The sequence below is a fragment of the Solanum dulcamara genome, chromosome 4 (genome assembly GCF_947179165.1).
Source record: "Solanum dulcamara chromosome 4, daSolDulc1.2, whole genome shotgun sequence".
In the NCBI taxonomy this organism is placed as follows: Eukaryota; Viridiplantae; Streptophyta; class Magnoliopsida; order Solanales; family Solanaceae; genus Solanum; species Solanum dulcamara.
The window spans coordinates 77,193,933-77,216,991 of NC_077240.1; the positions used below are offsets into that span (position 1 = coordinate 77,193,933).

Genomic DNA, 23,059 nt, shown 5'->3' on the forward strand with positions numbered 1-23,059 from the left:
TCAGAATTATGTTGGTCTAAAGTATGAAGGAATAGTTACAAAAAATCAGATCTAATTTCGTGGGTATTGGGCCTGACCCGAATTAGAATTGGGTTGGGCTGAATTCACTATTTAGTTTGGCCTATTAGACTTAAAACGTCTATATCTTATTACTCCGATATCACATTTCATCCCACGACCTATGGTTGGAAAGATATTTCAATTATCTACAACTTTCATGTTGAGAGTTTTCCCAAATTCTCAAATTATAAAGAGGTTATGGCCTCCCGAAGTCAGCTTACCCGAAACGTGACTTTAAGAAAAACATATTTGATGGCTTCTATTTTGATTTGGCTTAAGGGTCCTTCTTGAGATGTATTTTACTACACATAAATTATTCATATAACTTGGCATCTACAACGAATCATGTCATTTTAAAATTCAAAATTAAAAGTCCTTGAATTTATAATCGTTAGCTTACGAATAATCCAAAATGCAAAAATACGGAATGTAACAGCCTTCAACTTCTTCATGTGCTTACTTGTCACGACCCAACCCACCAAGTCGTACGGGCACCTACTATACACCCTAAGTAGGAGAACCCTTAACCCTTCAAAGAAAAAATGTGGAAGTTAAAATCAAAATTCAAATAATTAAACCAAGTTCTAAAGCAAACTATATTAAACTTGGACTACTTCAATTATACAAAAAACACCACGGATACTAGTCTAAAACAGGTACTAGAGCTGCTAAGAGTAGAAATAAAATAAAAGACCAATGATCCAGCTTCTACCAAGAGGAAGAAAAAATAAAAGTTGTTGGAGGATTACATTCGTTTTTACCTAAGAGACATAAATGACCCTACAACCAGACTATGCCAAGTGGCATAGCAAGAGTAGTATCAGTACAAACAACACGTACTGGTAGGCATCATCGTTCAATCTGATACCCACCGCATAATCTATGAACAGAAAAATAAGAGATATTATAATAATTAAACTTATCAATTTATCCATCCCAACCAAATAAGTACACTCCTTAAAGGAATTTATCACTCTAAACTTTAGAGTTCCACTACCACCCTAGTTACAACTTAAGACCTGTAGGTTATGGACCCACCTTACTATTGATCAATCACCCCAACAGTCCCCACCTAACAACCTTAACCGCTCAATGATTTCACTCAACCTTCACTAGTTGGTCCACTTGTCTCACAACATAGGGGCCTATCCATCTCACAACCACACTTTCTAACCTACCCCGATTTAGGTAGCCACTACCACTACCACAGTTACTCGGGGAATTCTCAATGATAAAACTCCCTGTCACTAAGAAACCTCAACTTCTAAGTCTACAAATATAGAATACGTTTATAACTTATAGATCACATATCACGCCCCGAGAGGGTACCCTAGGCGTGGCCGGCACTCAAAAACCATTTATGACTTCCGAGAGAACCACTTGGTCTCATTTCTTATTTATTCATCAGCGGAAGACTTAAGAATACTAATGTGGGCTTGTCATCATCAAAGGAAAAATAGATAATTCTTAGAAGAAGTAGTTTCTAAGGAGAACTACTCCGATTACATCATCAAAACTCTATCTATGAAGCCTCTAATACTCTTAGATGGTGCCAATGACATGTCCATGGCTACCTCAAAAGAAACATCACACTCAACAATAATAAAAGGATAAGGAGTTCCTTCGAATACAAGAAGGACTCACCAAATAGCTGAAAAGAAATGATCTTCAACGATGCGCCTGTTGAGGATCTCTAACACCTGTATCTGCATCATAAAACGATGCAGGTCGAATGACGTCAGTACGTGGAATGTACGAGTATGTAAAATGGTAGGAAGGTAAAGACAGATATCAAGAAAATCCTCTCAAGAAAACTCAACTCAGAATTCAACATCATCTCAATATGAATATGTAATGCAAGTTTAAAATATAATAATAAAAATAATAGTAATAAGCAATGCTTACTCAGTTGGGAGTTTCTCTAACCGACAACCATCACTTATGAGCTAGCGATGATACAACGAAGCGATGTCGTTGCCACATCCATCCAATACCTTGCCAGGGTAAAGGACATCACCATCTTGGATCCACTCATCAAAGTCCTCTGTTTGGGACTTAAGAGGCATAGCCTCCATCCTACGCTGGCTACGTAGTTCTGGGGTTTGAGTCAATTAAACTCTTACCCAACTCGGTGCTCAATACTACTCCCAAAATATGTGCTCATATTAAACTCATCATCTAGTCTCATTGGACTTTAATTTAAATCATCAAAATCATCTCATTTCATGTTCATCAATCATTATACTTTCAAAAACATCATTTACATCTCATCAAAATATCTTGCTCAAAATATCATTTGCTCAAATTCATTCAAACTCAACTCTTTTGTTCTTTTAAAACTCAATAAAATACATATATAGTATTAATTCATATAACTTTCTTTTTATCAATGAAAATAATAAAAAGCCAACATCTTTACTCAAAACATATGTAAAAATATTCATGAACATCAAATCAATTAGGATTCATGGGAAAGTAGCCATGAACAATAATTCCAATAATATGAGAGATAACAATAATAATAATATTAATGCATAAATATATCAAACTCAATAGAAGAAGAATTAATTCATCTAGAATTCAAGATTTGGATAAAACTCAACTATAACTCAATTATAATAAATTTAAATATTGGACGCATGGATGAACTCAATCCAATGCTATGAAAGCCTTACATACCTTAAATCCGAAGGTTTACTCCGAATTGGAGCACTCTTAGACCCCTAGCCTTTTCTTCTCGCTGGAGCATTTTGTGTACTATCCGGAGTATAAGAATAACCAGAGTAGTATTTTTATACTACTAAAACTAAAACTATATTTGAGAAGAAGTATATAGAGAGAAGAAATGCTTAAGAAAGCTTGATGAATAAAATGAGGAAATAAGGTGGGTATTTATAGGTGGGAAAGAAGGACATAACAATAATAAAATAATTATAAAGAAAAATCTGAAAATTTAATGGAATATATTAATGTCATGGATGATGTTAAATGGAGGACAATTTATGTCATGAATGATGTCAAATGTATCTAGATGTTTCCATGGTAGGTAAGATGAGTTCTTTTTAACAGAATACTCGTTTTCGAAGCTGCGTTTGAATAAGATAAATTCCTTATTAGGATTTGGTATCTTCATAAGAATTGTAGATATGGAAGTCTAGTTTCATATTGTTCAAGAATAAACCAATTTGGAGCAACCTACAGTGAGATATGAATTTTCTTCTATAAATACTCAATTCCGTCACAGCACTATATCTTGCAAAGATTAATTTATTTGATCTACTTATACTCCGAATCTTAAGATGTGTTCTTCATGCAAGTTGTAGGTATGGATGTTGTGGTTACTCAGAAATTTGAATCACCTAATTTGGACCAACCTATGAAAAGTTATGCCCAAAATACAGAGGCTGTATTATTTTCGTCGAGAATTGAAATACCGACATAAAACATTTTAGGGGTTGTTACATCACATTAAGGCCAGTAGGGCCTATCCTCTTACCCACTAATAAATTTATTCATGATCATAATCTTCATAACTAATACATCTCAACTCAAGAGTTCATTTACAGGTCCTTAGTCCATGGCTCATTTACCACTAACCTTATTATTACATGAAAATACAGATATCATTAGGTCCTCTCGTGGGATCATCCACACACATATACTTGGCCCTCTCATAGGACCCAATCCAGTAATATTTGTGTCAAAACGTTACACTCAATCCAAAAATGTGTCAGAACGTGACACCTGATATAAATATGTGTCGGAGCGTGACACCCGATCTATATATGTGTCGAAATGTGACACCCGATCCATATGTGTGTTGGAACGTGACACCCGATCTAAGCATACTACAATCACAAATACATTTAGTATTTATATCACCTAGAACAGGTTCATCCCAAAACAGGCCAACAAGTGATCATTTCACACATATTCTACCATGTTTCCCTATTCATATACACACATGCATATCATGAAGCAATTTAACAAATATATGAAACACATACAGAAAACTAGACCATCACTTATACTAACAAATCCTTAGGATTTATCATCAATCTCTACTTAGTTTTATATTCCTGTGCACAATACTATGTCCATTATGAAATACCAGTATGTATGCAATAATATTGCCACCAAAATACTTTCCCAAATCATTATAGTACCTTTTTATCGGGTCACATTCAAATCAGACACTAACACAACCCAATTTCTACCTGTGACCCACAACTTAGTTATATGATTTCTCATTAAATTCCCCTATATATTATACAGTAGATATAGAATTACTACTCAAAAAAGAGAAGTCTAGCCTACCTGAGCGTCAAGCATTCGTGGAGAGATGGTGTTGTTGAAACCATTGGTTTCCAACATTCTGCGGGCAATATCGGATTGAATTCCATCGGTTGAAGCCTTCCGAATGCAGAGATTCCCACCCCTCTACTCCATAGGTCAAGATCAGCCTTTTTGGAGGGTTTTGCAGAAACTCTCGCCTCTAACTTCCACTTGGGGGGAGTGGAGGAAATAAGAAATTGGCGACTTAAATTTTGTCCCATGACCTCCCGCTTTGGCGGCGCCGCTCAGGCGGGACCATCCCGCTCTGGCAAGATGGTGAGACCCATTTGAGTAAAATACTTGTGATATCTTTTAGATCTTAAATAACGACGAGTCGGGTCATTACATTACTTTTTTAAAATTTGAACCTCCTTAATGAAAATTCTGACTCTATCACTGCCGACAATCCTCTTGTCGAGTGGACTAACACTAAAATGGAATATAATAAGTTCAATCATAAAGACGATAAAATAGCTAATTTGATAATGAAATGGGGTGTATATATATATATATATATATATATATATATATATATATATATATATATATATATATATATATATATATATATATATATATGTCAACTTAAACAAATATTTAAAAGATAAATTGAGAGAAAAACATCTTTTTTCAGTAATTGATGACGTGGTCAACAGACTAGTGATGAGTTTTTTTTTTCTCCTTTCTTCTTTTTAAAATATAAATAAAGATGGTCTAAGTTTTAAAGGATCGCTAGCTGAATTTTGTTTACAATGCTATAATTTAATATAATTAAATTTATTGAATATGGCATTTTTATTTTATATATATAGAATAAGATAATAAGAATGAACTTCCAGAATAGTCTAAAATGGGAAGTAGAATATATATACACATGACTAATCTACAAAGACAGAAAATAATAATTTGATTTTACGTTAAAGTCCTATATTCATTTACGTACTAGAAAAGATAACTTATGATACAAAAAAAAAATCCTATTTTCGATATTATAATTAAATAAATATGAGCTCATTTTGATCAATTATAAGTTTGGATCAAGTAATATAAAGTATAAAAATCTCTTTATTGTTATTGTCACATGCTTCCTGCAAGAACATTTTAACATCCATAATATAGTAATTAGACGAGTTTTGTTTAGAAAAAGATTATTTCTTGCATAATTTTATAATATTTTTTTATATTTATTTTATCATATTCAAGTTAATTGATCGAATAATATTAAAAGTTATGCCTTTTTCAGTACTATATTTCTTTCTGTTGTCTGATTAATTATCATCGCCGTTCAAATTTTACAATTATTAACTTATGAGTGTTGAAATGTTTGTCTCATAAGGTTGCCCACTAACAGCCTATTCTCTTTTAGTCTTCTTTTGTGTGCTTTACTTAGGTAAAAAGATTTCATTAAAACAAAACAAGTCAAAATTCTCTAGCATTGCTAGCTAGGGACAATGGATATGATGTTTGTCCATAGGTTTTTAATATTTTTTATTTTATTTAAATTTTATTAAATTAGAGTTGTGTTTATTTATATTTTTTGTAAAAAAAATATTTAAAATAATATTCATGTTTGAATGTATACTTAAATAAAACTTCAAAAGTGAAAAGTTAATTGAAAACAAGTTATAATTGATAAGTTGTTTTCCATATTTGACATATAATCAAGATGGATTTGAAATTTTCATGATCAAAGTACACTAATTTTCTTATAAAATGAAAAATTATTTCGAAAAAAAATGAATAATTTTTATGGACAAACGGGTAAGTATAAGATATTGTCATTAGGTGATTATGTTAATCAGGGGCGACTTCAAAGACAAATAAAAAAGGCAAATTCATAATTTGAGGGCCTCATTTTTTAAAATAAAAGGGTTATAAGTTTCTTTTGAAAAAGAGATAAATGGTTTAAATAAAATTATCGTGAGTTTTACACCTCAAACAAAATAAAGATCTCCCATTAAAAGTCACTGATAATATTGAACCGCCTCAAAGGTTAATAGCAAGTGATATACGGTGATTATTTTCTCCTTTAATTAGGGTAGATTATTACTAAATTTTCAGAATCATGAAATAGTAATCATTATTATTTTTTCTATAACCATTGGTCAAATTGTCAATCACGTGGAGCATATTATTCCTTCATTTTTCCAAATTCATTAACTTTGACTAAACTTTTACTGTTGTCAAAAAAAAAATACTCATGTAAATGTCAAGTTATTTCCTTTTGTATTAATTTCAATACACACTGAATTATAATCCCTTTATTATAATTATAAATAAATAATTCATGCATTATAATTCCTGAAGTAAAATTAACTAGTTATGTACAAATAGCAATAAGTGGTCCTTAGTCAAACTTTTTTTTAATGAATATCTTAATTAGGATTTACCCTTGACTGAAGACCACTAAGGTTTATTCAACTATTTTTCCAAATATATACAATTTTTTTTTGTCTATTTTCTCTTCTCCCTTCTCTATAAATTTCCATTTTTTTCCAAGGGAAAAAAGATGGTGAAGAAATAAGAATTATAAACTTCTCTTAACTATGGGGAATTGCTCTGGTAAATCTACAAAGCTTGCTCATGCTTCTTCTAGCCTATTTTTTGGTACAATTCCCTTGTCTATTTCAAATTTATGATCTCTACATATTTTTCATAGAATTTGTACAAAAGTTGAAAATTGTGATTTGTAAATGAATGTTTTATTTTTGTCCAATAGAAAAATGATATCTATGTTGTTATGTGTCATTGGCCAAGGCTCTACGACTTGGAGTAGTCGTGGAGTCAGGAATTTTAACAAGGGGTTTCGAAAAAAAATTGCAATAATGTCACACCTAGATTTCTAACCTACAACCTAAAGCAAATTTTTGAGCCACCTTTGAGGCTACACTAGAAGCTTCTGTTATATAAAAGGAATTCAACAGTTTATATATAAGCGCAAAAAAAGATTGTTTATGTTTAAGAATATTGTGTTACAATATTTGTTAGGACATTTTTTGTATTGTTAGAGACTTATAAGACAATCGAAAATGTAGAGAACTTCTAGTGATAGAGAAACTATTTTTTACTTTCTTTGTCGATCTGCTTTGACATGCTTTTTGTTGAATCGATGCCTGAGGGTCTATTAGAAATAGACTCTTTATCTCTCGGTTGTTGTATAATATTGGACTAAGATGTGCTTAAACGAAGCGACTGGGATAGTAAGGATTCATATACTCGACCCTAACTTTCTTGGAATTGGCATAGTTTTTCAAGTTTATATGTCAAACTCTGTTAAGCTGCTTATATCTTGGGAATTCCTATTTCAGATTCTAATATTAGCTCTAGCAGTGGGAAAAAGGAACAGTTTCATTCTCATAAACTGTCATTTCATAGAAGTTTTGGCAAAAATGATTCATTTATTCCAAGCAACCTCAAGTCATTTACCTTCAATGACCTCAAGAATGCAACTAGGAACTTCCGAGCTGATAGTCTTCTTGGCGAGGGAGGTTTTGGATACGTCTTCAAAGGATGGATCGATGAGAACACTTTTGCTCCTTGCAAACCAGGAAGTGGAATGGTGGTAGCTGTCAAGAAACTTAAGCCCGAAAGCTTCCAAGGACACAGAGAATGGCTTGTATGTTATGAAGAAACTTAAGCTGTAACGGCTCAGGCTCAATTGCTAAGGTATTGTCCGCTTTGGCCCTAACTTCAGGGCGTCATGGTTTTGTCCCCTATGGGATTTAGCCTTATAGATGCCTTGACAGTTGAATTACTGAGTCCGTCTTATATGTTCCCTAAACATTCCCTCCCATTTCGATGTGGGCTTTGGCCAGAGTGGACAATACCTTGGCAGTTGAGCACTTGTGTACTTTTGTGATTTAACTTTGTTTTTTCAACAAACTAAACCTGCAGGCAGAGGTTAACTACTTAGGGCTGCTCCACCATGAAAATCTAGTGAGGTTAATCGGATATTGCTCCGAGTATGATAACAGACTTCTTGTTTATGAGGTCATGACAAAAGGAAGTTTAGAAAATCATTTATTTAAAAGTGAGTTAAATCTCTTTACAGGATTGTTTCCACATAAGTTTTCTCTGTAATTCCTATCATCTCACATGCACTGTGCTGATCAGTTGACGATTAACGTCTTTCAATTGTTTTGTAAACAGAGGGAATTCAGATTATACCTTGGGCTACACGAATGTGTATTGCAGGAGATGTTGCACGAGGCTTGTCCTTCTTACATGGTCTTGAAGCAAATGTGATTTACCGCGATCTCAAGGCTTCAAACATACTACTAGATTCAGTAAACTCCCCAAAACTGAAATAATAATGATTAGCATTAGACAAATAGCTTGTAAGTCGCATAAATTTTTCATTGAACTTCTGCAGGATTTCAATGCCAAGCTATCGGATTTTGGTTTGGCAAGAGATGGTCCTAGCGGAGACAGAACTCATGTCTCGACCAGAGTTGTAGGTACTACAGGTTATGCTGCACCAGAATATGTTGCATCAGGTTTCTTTATCAATTTAACTTGTCTTCTTGTAAATCTCATATCATTTGTATCATTTTTCATGTTTTTCTTCCGTTCCAAGAGCACGTTTAGCTTGGCTGATTAAAAGCAGTTGATAAGCATCGCGTGCTACCTTAAAAACTATGTGTATTACCTTATAAGTGATCTGACAGTCAATGCATAGAATTTAAACTCTTTGATATTTTTGCACGCAACTAACATGGTAAAGCCCTTTTTTTCACCAATTTTTCCATTTCAACTTGTTCATAACAGGTCACTTGACACCAAAGAATGATGTTTACAGTTTTGGAGTTGTTCTGTTAGAGTTGCTATCCGGAAAACGAGCAACGGGTGATGAAAATGCAGGAGGTGCTGATGAGACCTTGGTGGAATGGGCAAAACCATTCTTAAGTGATAGTAGGAGAGTATTGAGAATAATGGACACAAGATTGGGAGGACAGTACTCAAAGAAAGGTGCACAAACTGCAGCTTCCCTTGTCTTGAGATGCCTCGACGTCGATCCCAGACTTAGGCCAACCATGAATGAGGTTCTAGCTACACTAGAACTTGTTCAAGCACCAAAATATATCATGAAGAGTTCACAACAGATTAAACAAAGCAAATGAAAAGTTAGTCACCCTCAATGTACTCTCATGTGAATAGTCATTGACAAGTGTGCAGAGTCGCAGAGGCAGAACGAGGATTTTCACCAAGGAGAGTCAAAATATAAAGAAGAATCCAACGTGATTCTACAGAAAGAACCTTTAGACATGCAAATGCCCAAAATACTGAGGTATGGAGGATAAAGAATGTTCAAAATTAGCCAAAAATGTAGAGGAGGTTGTGAAAGAGGGACATTACTATGCTTCTATCAACTAAAGATTTATTCTTAGTCATGAAAGTTATTTCAAAATGATCTGCCTTTAATATGCAAAATATACACATTAATGTATATCTTAAGTATACACTAGTAGTTTATATTCCTATTCCATCATGTGAATCAAACATTGGTTGGTCAAATCTTAACCGAAAGTGCCTAATTGGAAGACTTTATTACTAGTTGAGCTATTCAATTGGAACATGACTTAGTTCGAGTATCTACTCTGTGTACTCAAAGTTAGAGAACATATATATCAGATGATGTGTCAAGTTAAAGGAAATGTTTACGTATTATTGCAAGTGTTACAATTTGCTATAAAGCCTCACACTAACATTAACAACAATAATTATGTTCAGTTCCCTAAATAGTCTAAAATCTATCCTCAAAAAGTAAAATATTTTTATATTATGGATGTTATTTTTCAAGTAGGCCTCACTTAAAAGTGGTCAAGTTGCCCACTAGGTTTTTACTCATTTTGTGGCTATAAATATAGCCTCTTTCTTATGCAATGTAAGAAAAAAAAACACAGATACATACGTTTCTCTCATTTTCTTCTCCTCTCTCTTTCACTTATTTTCTCCTTCTTAAATTGCTAAGTTAGTATATTTTATAATACGTTATCAGCACGAGCCTCCATCGCTTTGAGCTATATTTTTAAGAAGGTAACAAAAGTGGTAAGAATTTTATTTTCTTAAAATGTCTAATATTTCTAAACTTGAATTTGTTGTTCTTGACATATCTAGAAAAGGTTACTCATCTTGGGCACTAGATACCGAAATACATCTAGAATCGATAGGTCTGACAGACACCATCAAAGATGACAATACAACATCTAGTCAAGACTGTGCCAAAGCCATAATATTTCTCCGCCACCATCTTGACGAGGGATTAAAATTACAGTACCTTACATTAAAGGATCCCCTTAAATTGTGAAAGAATCTAAAAGAAAGATATGACCACCTGAAGTTGGTCATCCTTCCACAGACACATCATGATTGGCTAAATCTGAGATTAATGAATTTTAAAAATATAACTGAATATAATTCTACCTTGTTTAGAATTATAGCTCAGTTAAATTTATGTGGAGAAGAAATCACTGAGCAAGATAAACTTAAAAAAATATACTCTATATTCCCACCCGCGAATATGCTCATGCAACAGCAATATTGCGAAAAGGGTTTTAAGAAATATTCTGAATTACTTTCTTACCTTCTGATTGTTGAATGTCACAATGAACTATTAATGAAAAATCATGATAGTCGGCCCCGTTGGTTCTTTGTCACTCCCTGAAGTGAATTAGGAAAATTATAACCAACGAGAAAGAGGTCATGGCCCCAGTCGTGGTCGTGGTCATGGTCAAAGAAGAAATTATAATCATGATGTTCGTCTGGCACCGAAAAATGATCAGCAGTACAAAAAGAAGAGTGAAAAGTCAGAAGCTTTACCAAAGAAAAATTCAAAAAGTATATGTCATAGATGTGGAGGTATGGGGCACTGATCGCGGACTTGCCGGTCATCAAAACGTTTCAGCTATATCAGACATTCTTGAAGAGGGAAGAAAATAATCCATAGACAAACTTTATCTCTGAAGATAATATTGAGCCTATGCATCTGGATGTAGCTGATTTCTTTAATTTCTAAAAGACAATATGAATATTGATAAGCCTAATAATATTTAAATAATCTTTTTTATTTGTGTGTACTAAATGATATTTTTAGTCCATGTAAATAAATAAAATTTGTGAGTCATGTATTAATTATAATATTTACTTTATTTCTTTTTGAAGAAAAATATGGATATGCCTCAAATTTTGTTTGGATCAATGATCAATCACGAGGATATTGTGTAATTGATAGTGGAACAACTCATGTCATTTTTAAAGACGAGAAATATTTTTCCAACTTTCTTAGAAGAAAAGCAAATGTTACTACAATTGAAGGCTCCAAAAGAGCTACTATATTTCTGCCTAAGTGGACAAAGATTGTTATAGACGATGCACTATTCTCTTCTAAATCCCCAAGAAATTGTTAAGTTTTAAAGATATCCGCAGAAATGGATATCATGTTGAGACACTAAATGAAATGAATAATGAATATCTTGGTATAACCAAAAGTATCTCAGGCCAGAAATATATTTTGGAAAAATTATCAACTTTGTCATCTGGCCTATATTATGCAAAAATTAGTGCAATTGAAGCACATATGATCGTAAACCAGAAGTTTACTGATCTAAATACATTTGTGCTATAGCATAATCGAATAGGTCATCCTGGATCAATAATGATGAAACAAATCCTTGAAAATTCAACTGTACATTCGTTAAAGAACCAGAAGATTCTTATGAATGCTGAATTTTCATGTGCTTGTTATCAAGGCAAATTAATTGCCAGACCATTGACCCTGAAGGTTGGCATTGAATCTCCTGGATTTTTAGAGCATATATATGGAGATATATGTGGACATATTCATCCACCTAATGGATTGTTTAGATATTTTATGGTCCTAATAGATGCATTGTCTAGATAGTCTCATGTGTGTCTCTTATCATCTCGCAACCTGGCGCTTACGAAGTTGTTAGCACAAATAATGATATTAAGGGTACAATTTCCAGATTATCCAATTAAGGTCATTCACCTTGATAATGCTGGAGAATTTACATCCCAAGCTTTTGATGATTATTACTTATCAATTGGGATAAAAATTGAACATCATGTTGCTCATGTTCATACTCAAAATGGCCTTGTAGAGTCATTTATTAAGCGCCTACAATTGATAGCCAGATCTCTACTAATGAAAACGAAATTGTCAATTACTATTTGGGGTCATGTTATCTTACATGCAGCAGCACTTGTACCTCTCAAACTGACACATTATAATAAATACTCTCTGTCATAGTTAGTATTTGGTCATGAGCCAAATATAGCCAATCTACGAATTTTTGGTTGTGCGGTATATGTGCTTGTAGCACCACCACAACGTACAAAGATGGGCCCTCAATGAAGGTTCGGCATATATGTTGGGTTTGACTCACCCTCCATAATTCGCTACCTTGAACCGTTGACAGGAGACTTATTTTCTTCTCGATATGGGTTTGTTTTATATTAACAAAGGCTGTGCAGACCTTATTGGTTATGTAGATGCAGGTTATTTATCAGACCCACATAAATCTCGATCTCAAATAGGCTATCTATTTACACAGGAGGAGCTGTTATATCATGGCGATCTACAAAGCAATCTATTGTTGCTACTTCTTCAAATCATGCTGAAATAATAGCAATTCATGAAGCAAGTAGAGAATGTGTGTGGTTGAGATCGATGACACAGTTCATCAAAGAAAGATGTGACCAGAAAAGTGATGTCAAAGTACCCACAATTATATTCGAAGACAATGTCCCGTGCATAGCTCAATTGAAATGTGACTTCATAAAATGAGACAGAATGAAACATATTTTACCAAAATTATTCTTCACACATGATCTCCAGAAGAATGGTGATATTGATGTATAACAAGTTCATTCAAATGATAATCTTGCAGATTTATTCACAGAGGCATTACCAACATCAACTTTTGAGAAACTAAGATATAAGATGGGAATGTGTCATTTCCAAAATATCAAATGAAGTTTTCATCAGGGCGAGTAAAATACGCGCTGCACTTTTTTTTACTTAACCAAGGTTTTGTCCTACTGGGTTTTTCTGGTAAGGTTTTTAATGAGGCAGCACTCAAGGCGTATTACCAGATGTGTGTACTATTTTTTCTTCACTAGGCTTTTTCTCACTGGATTTTTTCTAGTAAGGTTTTAGCGAGGCACAACATCTATGAATATTGAAAATAACTATATATATATATTCTTTTACTAGACTTTTTCTTTTATATAGACTTCCAAGGGGGAGTTTTATATTATGGATGTTATTTTCCAAGTGGGCCCCACTTAAAAGTGGGCAAGTTGCCCACTTGATTTTTACTCATTTTATGGCTATAAATATAGCCTCTTTTTTGTGCAATGTAAGAAAGAAAAAAAACACAGATACATACATTTCTCTCATCTTCTTCTCCTCTTTCTTTCTCTTATTTTCTCCTTAAATTGCTAAGTTAGTATATTTTATAACAAATATCAATTATAGGGATCTCTTTCTTACATTGTATCTTATCTATAAGTTTGCATCTTTTCAATATTCATGTTATAAATATGTAATGTAATGACCTTGGGGTAATTTTCAAAAATTTGTACAAAACACGCGTGAACAGTAACACGCGTGAACAGTAATTGTTTGGGCAGAAAATGCCTCTTTCTTCCCATTTCAATATTTTTCATCATTTGTTTGAGTTCTTGAACTCCTTGAGGTGATTTGAGAAGAGATTTTCGAGGCAAAGTGTTGGGTAAGTGATTTTTAACCTAAAACCTTCCTTTTTCATTAAGTTTTTGACGATTTTAACTCTTAAATTTTAGTTTCAAACCACAAAAATCTTTGTTTCTTCCCTAATCCGAATTTAAGGAAATTGTGATTTCCAACTCGTTTTGAGCTCTATTTTTATGGGTTTTTCAACCATGAGTTCCTTATTACCAATAGAATGGGATTGTTCAATAAATTTTCAGATTTGACCCTTTTCGAAAATAGTTAATTTTTGGACCATTTTACCCCCAGTTCCGAAACCTATCAATATGGGTGTCATTGGACTCCTTGTGACGTGTATGTTTCATTGTTGATAGTGGGTTGTCATTCCGAGCGCTGAATTCGAGAGTTATTTGTCCGGTGGAGGTATTCGAGTGCGGTTTCGGCAATTGAGGTAGGTTTGGCTATCTTTCTTTGAGATTGAGATGGGGTAATTAGTCATTCATATGTTATAGACTTTGGGATGGGGTTGTAGTATGAGTTGAGAATGTTATATATATTGTGATGTACGTGTGGAGGCTTATTTATTAATGTGTTGCCATAACGGGGTTTATTTGTATTACATGGCCCGTGTGGGGGCCTTATTTGTTATCTTATTTGCTTTGAGAGCATGTGAATTATGATTTTACTAAGAGAGAGGCTTGAGTATATTATTTGACTTGTGATGCCGCCTGAGAGATTGAGTTGGAGGTTTTGAGCATACTTAAGTATTGAAATATTGTTGAGAAAGGGGTGAATATTTAAATGAAAGTGTGTTCTTCCCGTTACTATTTATTGAGGGTAAATATCATGTGTAGGTTAAGTTTTGAGAACTTTGAACCTTATACCACATGTGAGTTGATTATTACTTCCATGCATATGTGATTTGATGCATTCATCCTCATTCATCATATCATGAAACATGGGAAGTTGAGAAATATGGAAATTCTTTTTGAGAAAGAAAATAAAACACCTTTAAAACTTTGTATCTTGAGTCCCTGACCGAGGTAATTTTCCGGCAGGGTAGTGAATGCATTGTGATCCTAACCTTTGTATCTTGAGTCCCTGACCGAGGCAGTTTTCCGGCAGGGTAGTGGATGCATTGTGATCCTAACCTTTGTATCTTGAGTCCCTGACCGAGGCAGTTTTCCGGCAGGATAGTGGATACATTGTGATCCCTTGACCACGAGGAGGTGGCAAGGATAATGAGATATTGTGATTGAGGTATATGGTCTGCGAGACCCCCATGGGTCCTGCTTGGTAGCACAGCTCGGCAGGTGTATACGACACACTGTGCGATAGTCTTGATTCCACCGTACCACCACATCATTGCATCATCATATTGCATTGCATTGCATTGATATCTGTGCTGCTTGAATTATATGATTGATTGTGATTATGAGCTGTTATTATGGGTTTACTTTACTCGCGTCAATATATATATAAACTGGCGGCACCGATGCCGAAGTGGGACTTTTCTGTATGCAGGTGGATGCGTTCCTTAGTTTATTTCATAGGTTTGATTAATTCCTTATACTCAGTCAGCTAAAACCTACTGAGTACATGTGAATTGTACTCACCCCTACTTCTGTGTCCCTTTTTGATGCAGATACTAGTCGGGGTACCCCACGTGGCAGTTAATATTCTAGCGGATTGTGTATTCTCAGATTAGTGGTGAGGTCCTAGAATTCGGATCGTCACTAGTCTATCTTTATTTTTCAGTCTTTTGTATCATTCAGAGACTTATGTTGTATCTTCAGATTCGAACCTTGTATTAGATGCTCTTTATACTTATGACACCAGATTTTGGGATAATTTCTTCATTGTTTTTTTTTCTTTTTATTTAAATCGTGGCATCACTTTCCCCTTTGGGAGTCTTGTATGAGTTTTATTTTTAGGGTTACACATCAGATTGGGTTTTGAGATGTGTGCCATCATGACCTCAGTTTTTGGGTCGTGACAATTGGTATCAGAGCACTAGGTTCACCGGTCTTATAAGTTAAAGAGCAGGGTGTCTAGTAGAGTCTTGCGGATCGGTACGTAGATGTCCGTACTTATCTTCAAGAGGCTACAAGATACTTAATAGGAGAATTTCTTTCTTTTTAGTCCCTTCGTGCGATTTATTCATATCAAGTGTTGTATACCTCTGATCTATTCCTTCTGCGCAGATGGTGAGGACTAGAGCCACAATTACTGAGGGTGAGGTTGCACCTGCTGCTCGAGCCCCAGTACGCGGGCGAGGTAGAGGACATGGTGGAGTCAGGGGACGAGGCCGAGCAAGGGGAGCGGCACCTGCTCGTGGACGAGCTAGAGAGCTATCACCTGAGCCCATGTATGAGCATGAGGATGACTTAGAGTAGAAGACTGAGGAGCAGAGGCCATCCCAGCCTCCTGTGGTTCTCGATAGCGCTCCGATTCTTCAGGAGCTACTGGTTCGATTATTGGCTAGACTGGATGGTGCTCCTACCTCTGGTATTGTTTCAGGTGCTGTAGGTTCTCCTATCATAGTTGGTGCAACACCGCCAGTTCAGGGGCCTAGTGTAGGATTTCAGACTCCTGGTTCATCTTCAATGCCTTTTATTGCACCTCTGAGATTTGCAGCTCCGCCAGTTTCTGCTAATGCTGCCATATCGGTAGCTGAGCAGAAGAGTTTCGAGAGGTTCGTTCGATTGGCGCCTCCAAGGTTTGATGGTAAAGCCGGAGAGAAAGCCTATGACTTTTTGACTGAGTGCCAAGACAGGTTGTTTAACCTAGGCATTTTAGAGGCACATGGAGTTGCTTACACTTCATATCAATTTGCGGGAGTGGCCAAAGAATGGTGGAGGTCAGTTCTTGCTGGTAGACCTATTGGTTCTCCTATGATGAGTTGGGAACAGTTTACTGAGGTGTTCCTTGAGAGATTTGTGCCTTATAGCCTTCGTGATCAGCGTAGGGATAAGTTTGACAGACTGGAGCAGGGCTCCCTATCTGTATCTGAGTATGAGACTCGCTTTCATGAGTTATCTCGTTATGCTATGTCGAGTATTCCCACTGAGTTCGAGCGAATTCGCAAACTAGTGAAGGGATTCGCCGGTTATCTCCAGGAGGCTACAGCCTCTCTTGTATTGTCTGGGGGTACGTTTCAGAGTATTATTGATCATGCCAGGATGATAGAGAGTATCCGATGTGCTAGACAGGGCAGGGCCAACAGGTTCCGTCGGCAGGGTCAATTCAGCGATTATTCCTCCAAGGGTAGAGAATATTCGGGTTCAGGAACCCATGGTTATCAGGGCAGACCAGTCTAGGCAGCTATTCAGGGTTCTTCGTGCTTCGGAGGTCGTTTTGACACTTCTAGTTATTCCCCACGGAGTTCAGGTCCTCGAGGTTGTTATGTGTGTGATGAGTTTGGGTATAAGGCCCAAGATTGCCCCAAACGTGCTCCTTCTACTAGACGGCCTGGGGCACCAGTTATTCGTTCTACAGATGCTCCAACTGTTCGAGGTTCTTCGCAGAATACTAGAGGTGGCACCCGTGGTGCTAAGGGTGGAGCACGAGGTGGTGCTCGTGGGGGTTCACAGGCTAAGGGTGACCGTCAGTTATGCTATGCTATACCGGGTAGATATGAGGCAGAATCCTCTGATGCAATTATTACAGGTATTATTCCAGTTTGCCATCATTCTGCTTCAGTATTATTTGACCCAGGGTCTACCTATTCTTATGTGTCGACTTATTTTGATGTGGGTATTGATTATGTGAGTGAGTCCCTTATTGTGCCTATTACTATTTCTACCCCAATAGGTGAATCTTTAGTAGTGGATCGGGTATACAAGGGATGTTTGGTGATATTTTCGGATAGAGAGACCCGTGCAGACTTGATTTTATTAGACATGCTTGATTTTGATGTGATACTGGGTATGGACTGGTTATCTCCTTATCATGCTATATTAGATTGTTATGCAAAGACCGTGACCTTAGCTTATCCCGGTTTACCTAGCGTGGTATAGAAAGGTAATCCGATTTTATATCCTAAGAGGGTGATATCTTATATTCATGCTCGTCGCTTGATGGATAAGGGTTGTTTGTCTTATTTGGCTCATGTACATGATCTCACCACGGAGTCATCTCATATAGAGACTACAAGGGTGGTGAGAGAGTTTATGGATGTATTTCCTACAGACTTGCCGGGAGTTCCTCCTGACCGTGATATCGATTTTGTGATTGATTTGGAGCATGACACTAAACCCATCTCTATTTCTCCTTATCGGATGGCTCCGGCAGAATTGAAAGAGTTGAAAGAACAATTGGAAGATTTATTGAAGAAAGGGTTTATTAGACCTAGTGTATCACCGTGGGGTGCACCAGTTTTATTTGTGAAGAAGAAAGATGGTACTATGAGGATGTGTATTGACTATCGACAGTTGAACAAAGTCACTATCAAGAACAAGTATCATCTTCCTCGCATTGATGATTTATTTGACCAGCTTCAAGGTGCATCGGTGTTCTCAAAGATTGATTTGAGGTCGAGTTACCATCAGTTGAGAGTTCGGGAATCTGATATCCCAAAGACTGCATTCAGGACTCGTTATGGGCATTATGAGTTTGTGGTTATGTCCTTCGGGTTGACTAATGCCCCGGCTGCTTTTATGGAGTTGATGAACCGGGTATTTCGACCTTATTTGGACTCGTTTATGATCGTGTTTATTAATGACATCTTGGTTTATTCCAAGAATGAGGCGGATCATGATAGGCACCTGAGGACAGTCCTTCAGAGATTGAGAGAGGAGAAGTTGTATGCAAAATTCTCCAAATGTGAGTTTTGGCTTGAGTCCGTGACATTCTTGGGTCATATAGTGACCAAGGATGGTATTATGGTTGATCCAGCCAAAGTTGCAGCGGTTCGTAATTGGGTTAGGCCTACTTCGGTTACCGAGATTCGGAGTTTTATTGGGTTGGCAGGCTACTATTGTCGGTTTGTTCAAGGATTCTCTTCTATTGCAGCCCCATTGACTAGGCTAACTCAAAAGACCGTGGCATTTTAGTGGATTGAGGAGTGTGAGGCGAGCTTTCAAAAGCTCAAGGAATTATTGACTTCAGCACCTATTCTAGCCTTACCCGAGAAGGGCGTGGCATTTATTGTGTTTTGTGATGCTTCGGGAGTCGGCTTGGGTGGTGTATTGATGCAAAAAGGTAGAGTTATAGCTTATGCTTCTCGATAGTTGAAGGTACATGAGAAGAACTATCCTACCCACGACTTAGAGTTAGCAGCGGTGGTGTTTGTTCTGAAGTTGTAGAGGCATTATCTCTATGGAGTGCATTGCGAGGTCTATACTGACCACCGTAGACTTAAGTATATCTTTTCTCAGCCGAATCTGAACATGCGGCAGCGTAGGTGGTTAGAGTTATTGAAAGACTATGACATCACCATACTTTATCATCCGAGAAAAGCTAATGTGGTAGCGGATGCCCTGAGTCGCAAAGCATCTAGCATGGGTAGTTTGGCCTTTCTTAAGGCTGTGGCGAGGCCTTTGGCATTGGAGGTTCAATCATTGGCTAGACAGTTGGTCCGACTTGATATTTCTACACATCATGGTATTTTGGCCTTTGTGGAGGCTAGGTCTACTTTGATGGACCAGATTCGTACACACCAGTTTGAAGATGAAAAGTTGAGGGCCATTCGAGACAAAGTGTTAAGTGGTAAAGCAAAATCAGCCTCTCTTAATTCGGAAGGAGTTTTGAGGATTAATGGTCGCATTTGTGTGCCCAAGGTTAGTGAATGGGTACGTATGATATTGGAGGAGGCTCATTTTTCCAAGTATTCGATTCACCCGGGAGTGGCAAAGATGTTTCATGACTTGAAACAACACTATTGGTGGTGTGGCATGAAGAGAGACATTATTGATTTTGTGGCTAAGTGTTTAAATTGCCAACAAGTGAAGTATGAGCATCAGAAACCGGGTGGTCCTATGCAAAGGATGCCCATTCATGAGTGGAAATGGGAGCGTATCACTATGGACTTCGTGTCTGGATTACCCATGGCATTGGGTAAGTATGACTCTGTCTGGGTGATTGTGGATCGATTGACCAAATCAGCCCATTTCCTTCCGGTGAAGACTAGCTACAATGCGGATCAGTTAGCTAGGATTTATCTTTGTGAGATTGTTAGGCTGCATGGGGTGCCTATCTCTATTGTATCGGATCGGGGTTCAGTGTTCACCTCTCACTTTTGGAAGGCATTACAGCGTGGTATGGGTACGCGGCTAGAGATGAGTTCAGCATTTCATCCCCAAACCGATGGTCAGTCCGAGCGGACTATTCAGGTGTTGGAGGATATGCTTAGGGCCTGTGTGATTGATTTTGGTGCCCGATGGGACCAACACTTGCCCTTAGCAGAGTTTGCCTATAATAACAGTTATCACTCCAGCATTCAAATGGCACCATTTGAGGCATTGTATGGTCGTAGGTGTCGATCACCCATTGGATGGTTTGATTCTGTTGCGGTTGATGCATTGGATACTGACTTACTTAGGGATGCTGTGGAGCGGGTACGTTTGATTCAGGGTAGATTATTGACAGCTCAGAGTCGTCAGAAGAGTTATGCTGATAGGAGGGTTCGTCCCTTAGAGTTCATGGTGGGTGATTGCGTGTGGCTTAAAATATCGCCCATGAAGGGTGTGATGAGGTTCGGAAAGAAGGGCAAGCTTAGCCCAAGGTTTGTTGGCCCGTTTGAAATCCTGAGGAGAGTAGGTGGAGTGGCGTATAAGTTGGCCTTACCCCCTAAATTGTCAGCTGTCCATCCGGTGTTTCATGTTTCCATGCTTCGCAAGTACATACCGGATGAGTCTCATGTGATTTCTTATGATGCGGTAGAGTTGAGTCCGGATTTGACTTATGAGGAGGAGCCGACAGTTATTCTAGATAGGCGGCTTCGTAGACTCAGGACCAAGGAGGTCGCTTCGGTCAAGGTGCAGTGGCAGCATCGGCCTGCTGAGGAGGCGACTTGGGAGTTAGAGTCTGATATGTAGGCTCGGTACCCTCAGCTTTTTGAGACCCCAGGTACTTTATTTTATCTTATGTTCGAGGACGAACATCCTTTTTAGTGGTGGATATTGTAATGACCTTGAGAGTAATTTTCGAAAATTTATACAAAACACGCGTGAACAGTAACACGCGTGAACAGTAATTTTTTGGGCAGAAAATGCCCCTTTCTTCCCATTTCAATATTTTTCATCATTTGTTTGAGTTCTTGAACTCCTTGAGGTGATTTGAGAAGAGATTTTCGAGGCAAAGTGTTGGGTAAGTGATTTTTAACCTAAAACCTTCCTTTTTCATTAAGTTTTTGACGATTTTAACTCTTAAATTTTAGTTTCAAACCACAAAAATCTTTGTTTCTTCCCTAATCCGAATTTAAGGAAATTGTGATTTCCAACTCGTTTTGAGCTCTATTTTTATGGGTTTTTCAACCATGAGTTCCTTATTACCAATAGAATGGGATTGTTCAATAAATTTTCAGATTTGACCCTTTTCGAAAATAGTTAATTTTTGGACCATTTTACCCCCAGTTCCGAAACCTATCAATATGGGTGTCATTGGACTCCTTGTGACGTGTATGTTTCATTGTTGATAGTGGGTTGTCATTCCGAGCGCTGAATTCGAGAGTTATTTGTCCGGTGGAGGTATTCGAGTGCGGTTTCGGCAATTGAGGTAGGTTTGGCTATCTTTCTTTGAGATTGAGATGGGGTAATTAGTCATTCATATGTTATAGACTTTGGGATGGGGTTGTAGTATGAGTTGAGAATGTTATATATATTGTGATGTACGTGTGGAGGCTTATTTATTAATGTGTTGCCATAACGGGGTTTATTTGTATTACATGGCCCGTGTGGGGGCCTTATTTGTTATCTTATTTGCTTTGAGAGCATGTGAATTATGATTTTACTAAGAGAGAGGCTTGAGTATATTATTTGACTTGTGATGCCGCCTGAGAGATTGAGTTGGAGGTTTTGAGCATACTTAAGTATTGAAATATTGTTGAGAAAGGGGTGAATATTTAAATGAAAGTGTGTTCTTCCCGTTACTATTTATTGAGGGTAAATATCATGTGTAGGTTAAGTTTTGAGAACTTTGAACCTTATACCACATGTGAGTTGATTATTACTTCCATGCATATGTGATTTGATGCATTCATCCTCATTCATCATATCATGAAACATGGGAAGTTGAGAAATATGGAAATTCTTTTTGAGAAAGAAAATAAAACACCTTTAAAACTTTGTATCTTGAGTCCCTGACCGAGGTAATTTTCCGGCAGGGTAGTGAATGCATTGTGATCCTAACCTTTGTATCTTGAGTCCCTGACCGAGGCAGTTTTCCGGCAGGGTAGTGGATGCATTGTGATCCTAACCTTTGTATCTTGAGTCCCTGACCGAGGCAGTTTTCCGGCAGGATAGTGGATACATTGTGATCCCTTGACCACGAGGAGGTGGCAAGGATAATGAGATATTGTGATTGAGGTATATGGTCTGCGAGACCCCCATGGGTCCTGCTTGGTAGCACAGCTCGGCAGGTGTATACGACACACTGTGCGATAGTCTTGATTCCACCGTACCACCACATCATTGCATCATCATATTGCATTGCATTGCATTGATATCTGTGCTGCTTGAATTATATGATTGATTGTGATTATGAGCTGTTATTATGGGTTTACTTTACTCGCGTCAATATATATATAAACTGGCGGCACCGATGCCGAAGTGGGACTTTTCTGTATGCAGGTGGATGCGTTCCTTAGTTTATTTCATAGGTTTGATTAATTCCTTATACTCAGTCAGCTAAAACCTACTGAGTACATGTGAATTGTACTCACCCCTACTTCTGTGTCCCTTTTTGATGCAGATACTAGTCGGGGTACCCCACGTGGCAGTTAATATTCTAGCG

At 37.0% G+C, this 23,059-nt stretch overlaps 1 protein-coding gene and 1 long non-coding RNA gene across 2 annotated transcripts; both read left to right on the plus strand.

Annotated features, from left to right (window-relative positions):
• The first annotated feature begins 7,710 nt into the window (after nucleotides 1-7,710).
• LOC129887667 (probable serine/threonine-protein kinase PBL18) lies at nucleotides 7,711-9,739 on the plus strand. The gene is made up of 5 exons (XM_055962848.1): nucleotides 7,711-8,011; nucleotides 8,290-8,425; nucleotides 8,545-8,681; nucleotides 8,768-8,891; nucleotides 9,163-9,739. Exons 1-5 carry the CDS (start codon nucleotides 7,952-7,954, stop codon nucleotides 9,513-9,515), a joined length of 810 nt encoding a protein of 269 aa, XP_055818823.1. The 5' UTR covers nucleotides 7,711-7,951; the 3' UTR covers nucleotides 9,516-9,739.
• Nucleotides 9,740-14,510: 4,771 nt separating this feature from the next.
• Nucleotides 14,511-15,958, plus strand: LOC129887669 (uncharacterized). The gene is made up of 2 exons (XR_008766452.1): nucleotides 14,511-14,558; nucleotides 15,753-15,958. It is a non-coding gene; the product is annotated as an uncharacterized LOC129887669 (long non-coding RNA).
• The last annotated feature ends 7,101 nt before the right edge of the window (nucleotides 15,959-23,059 follow it).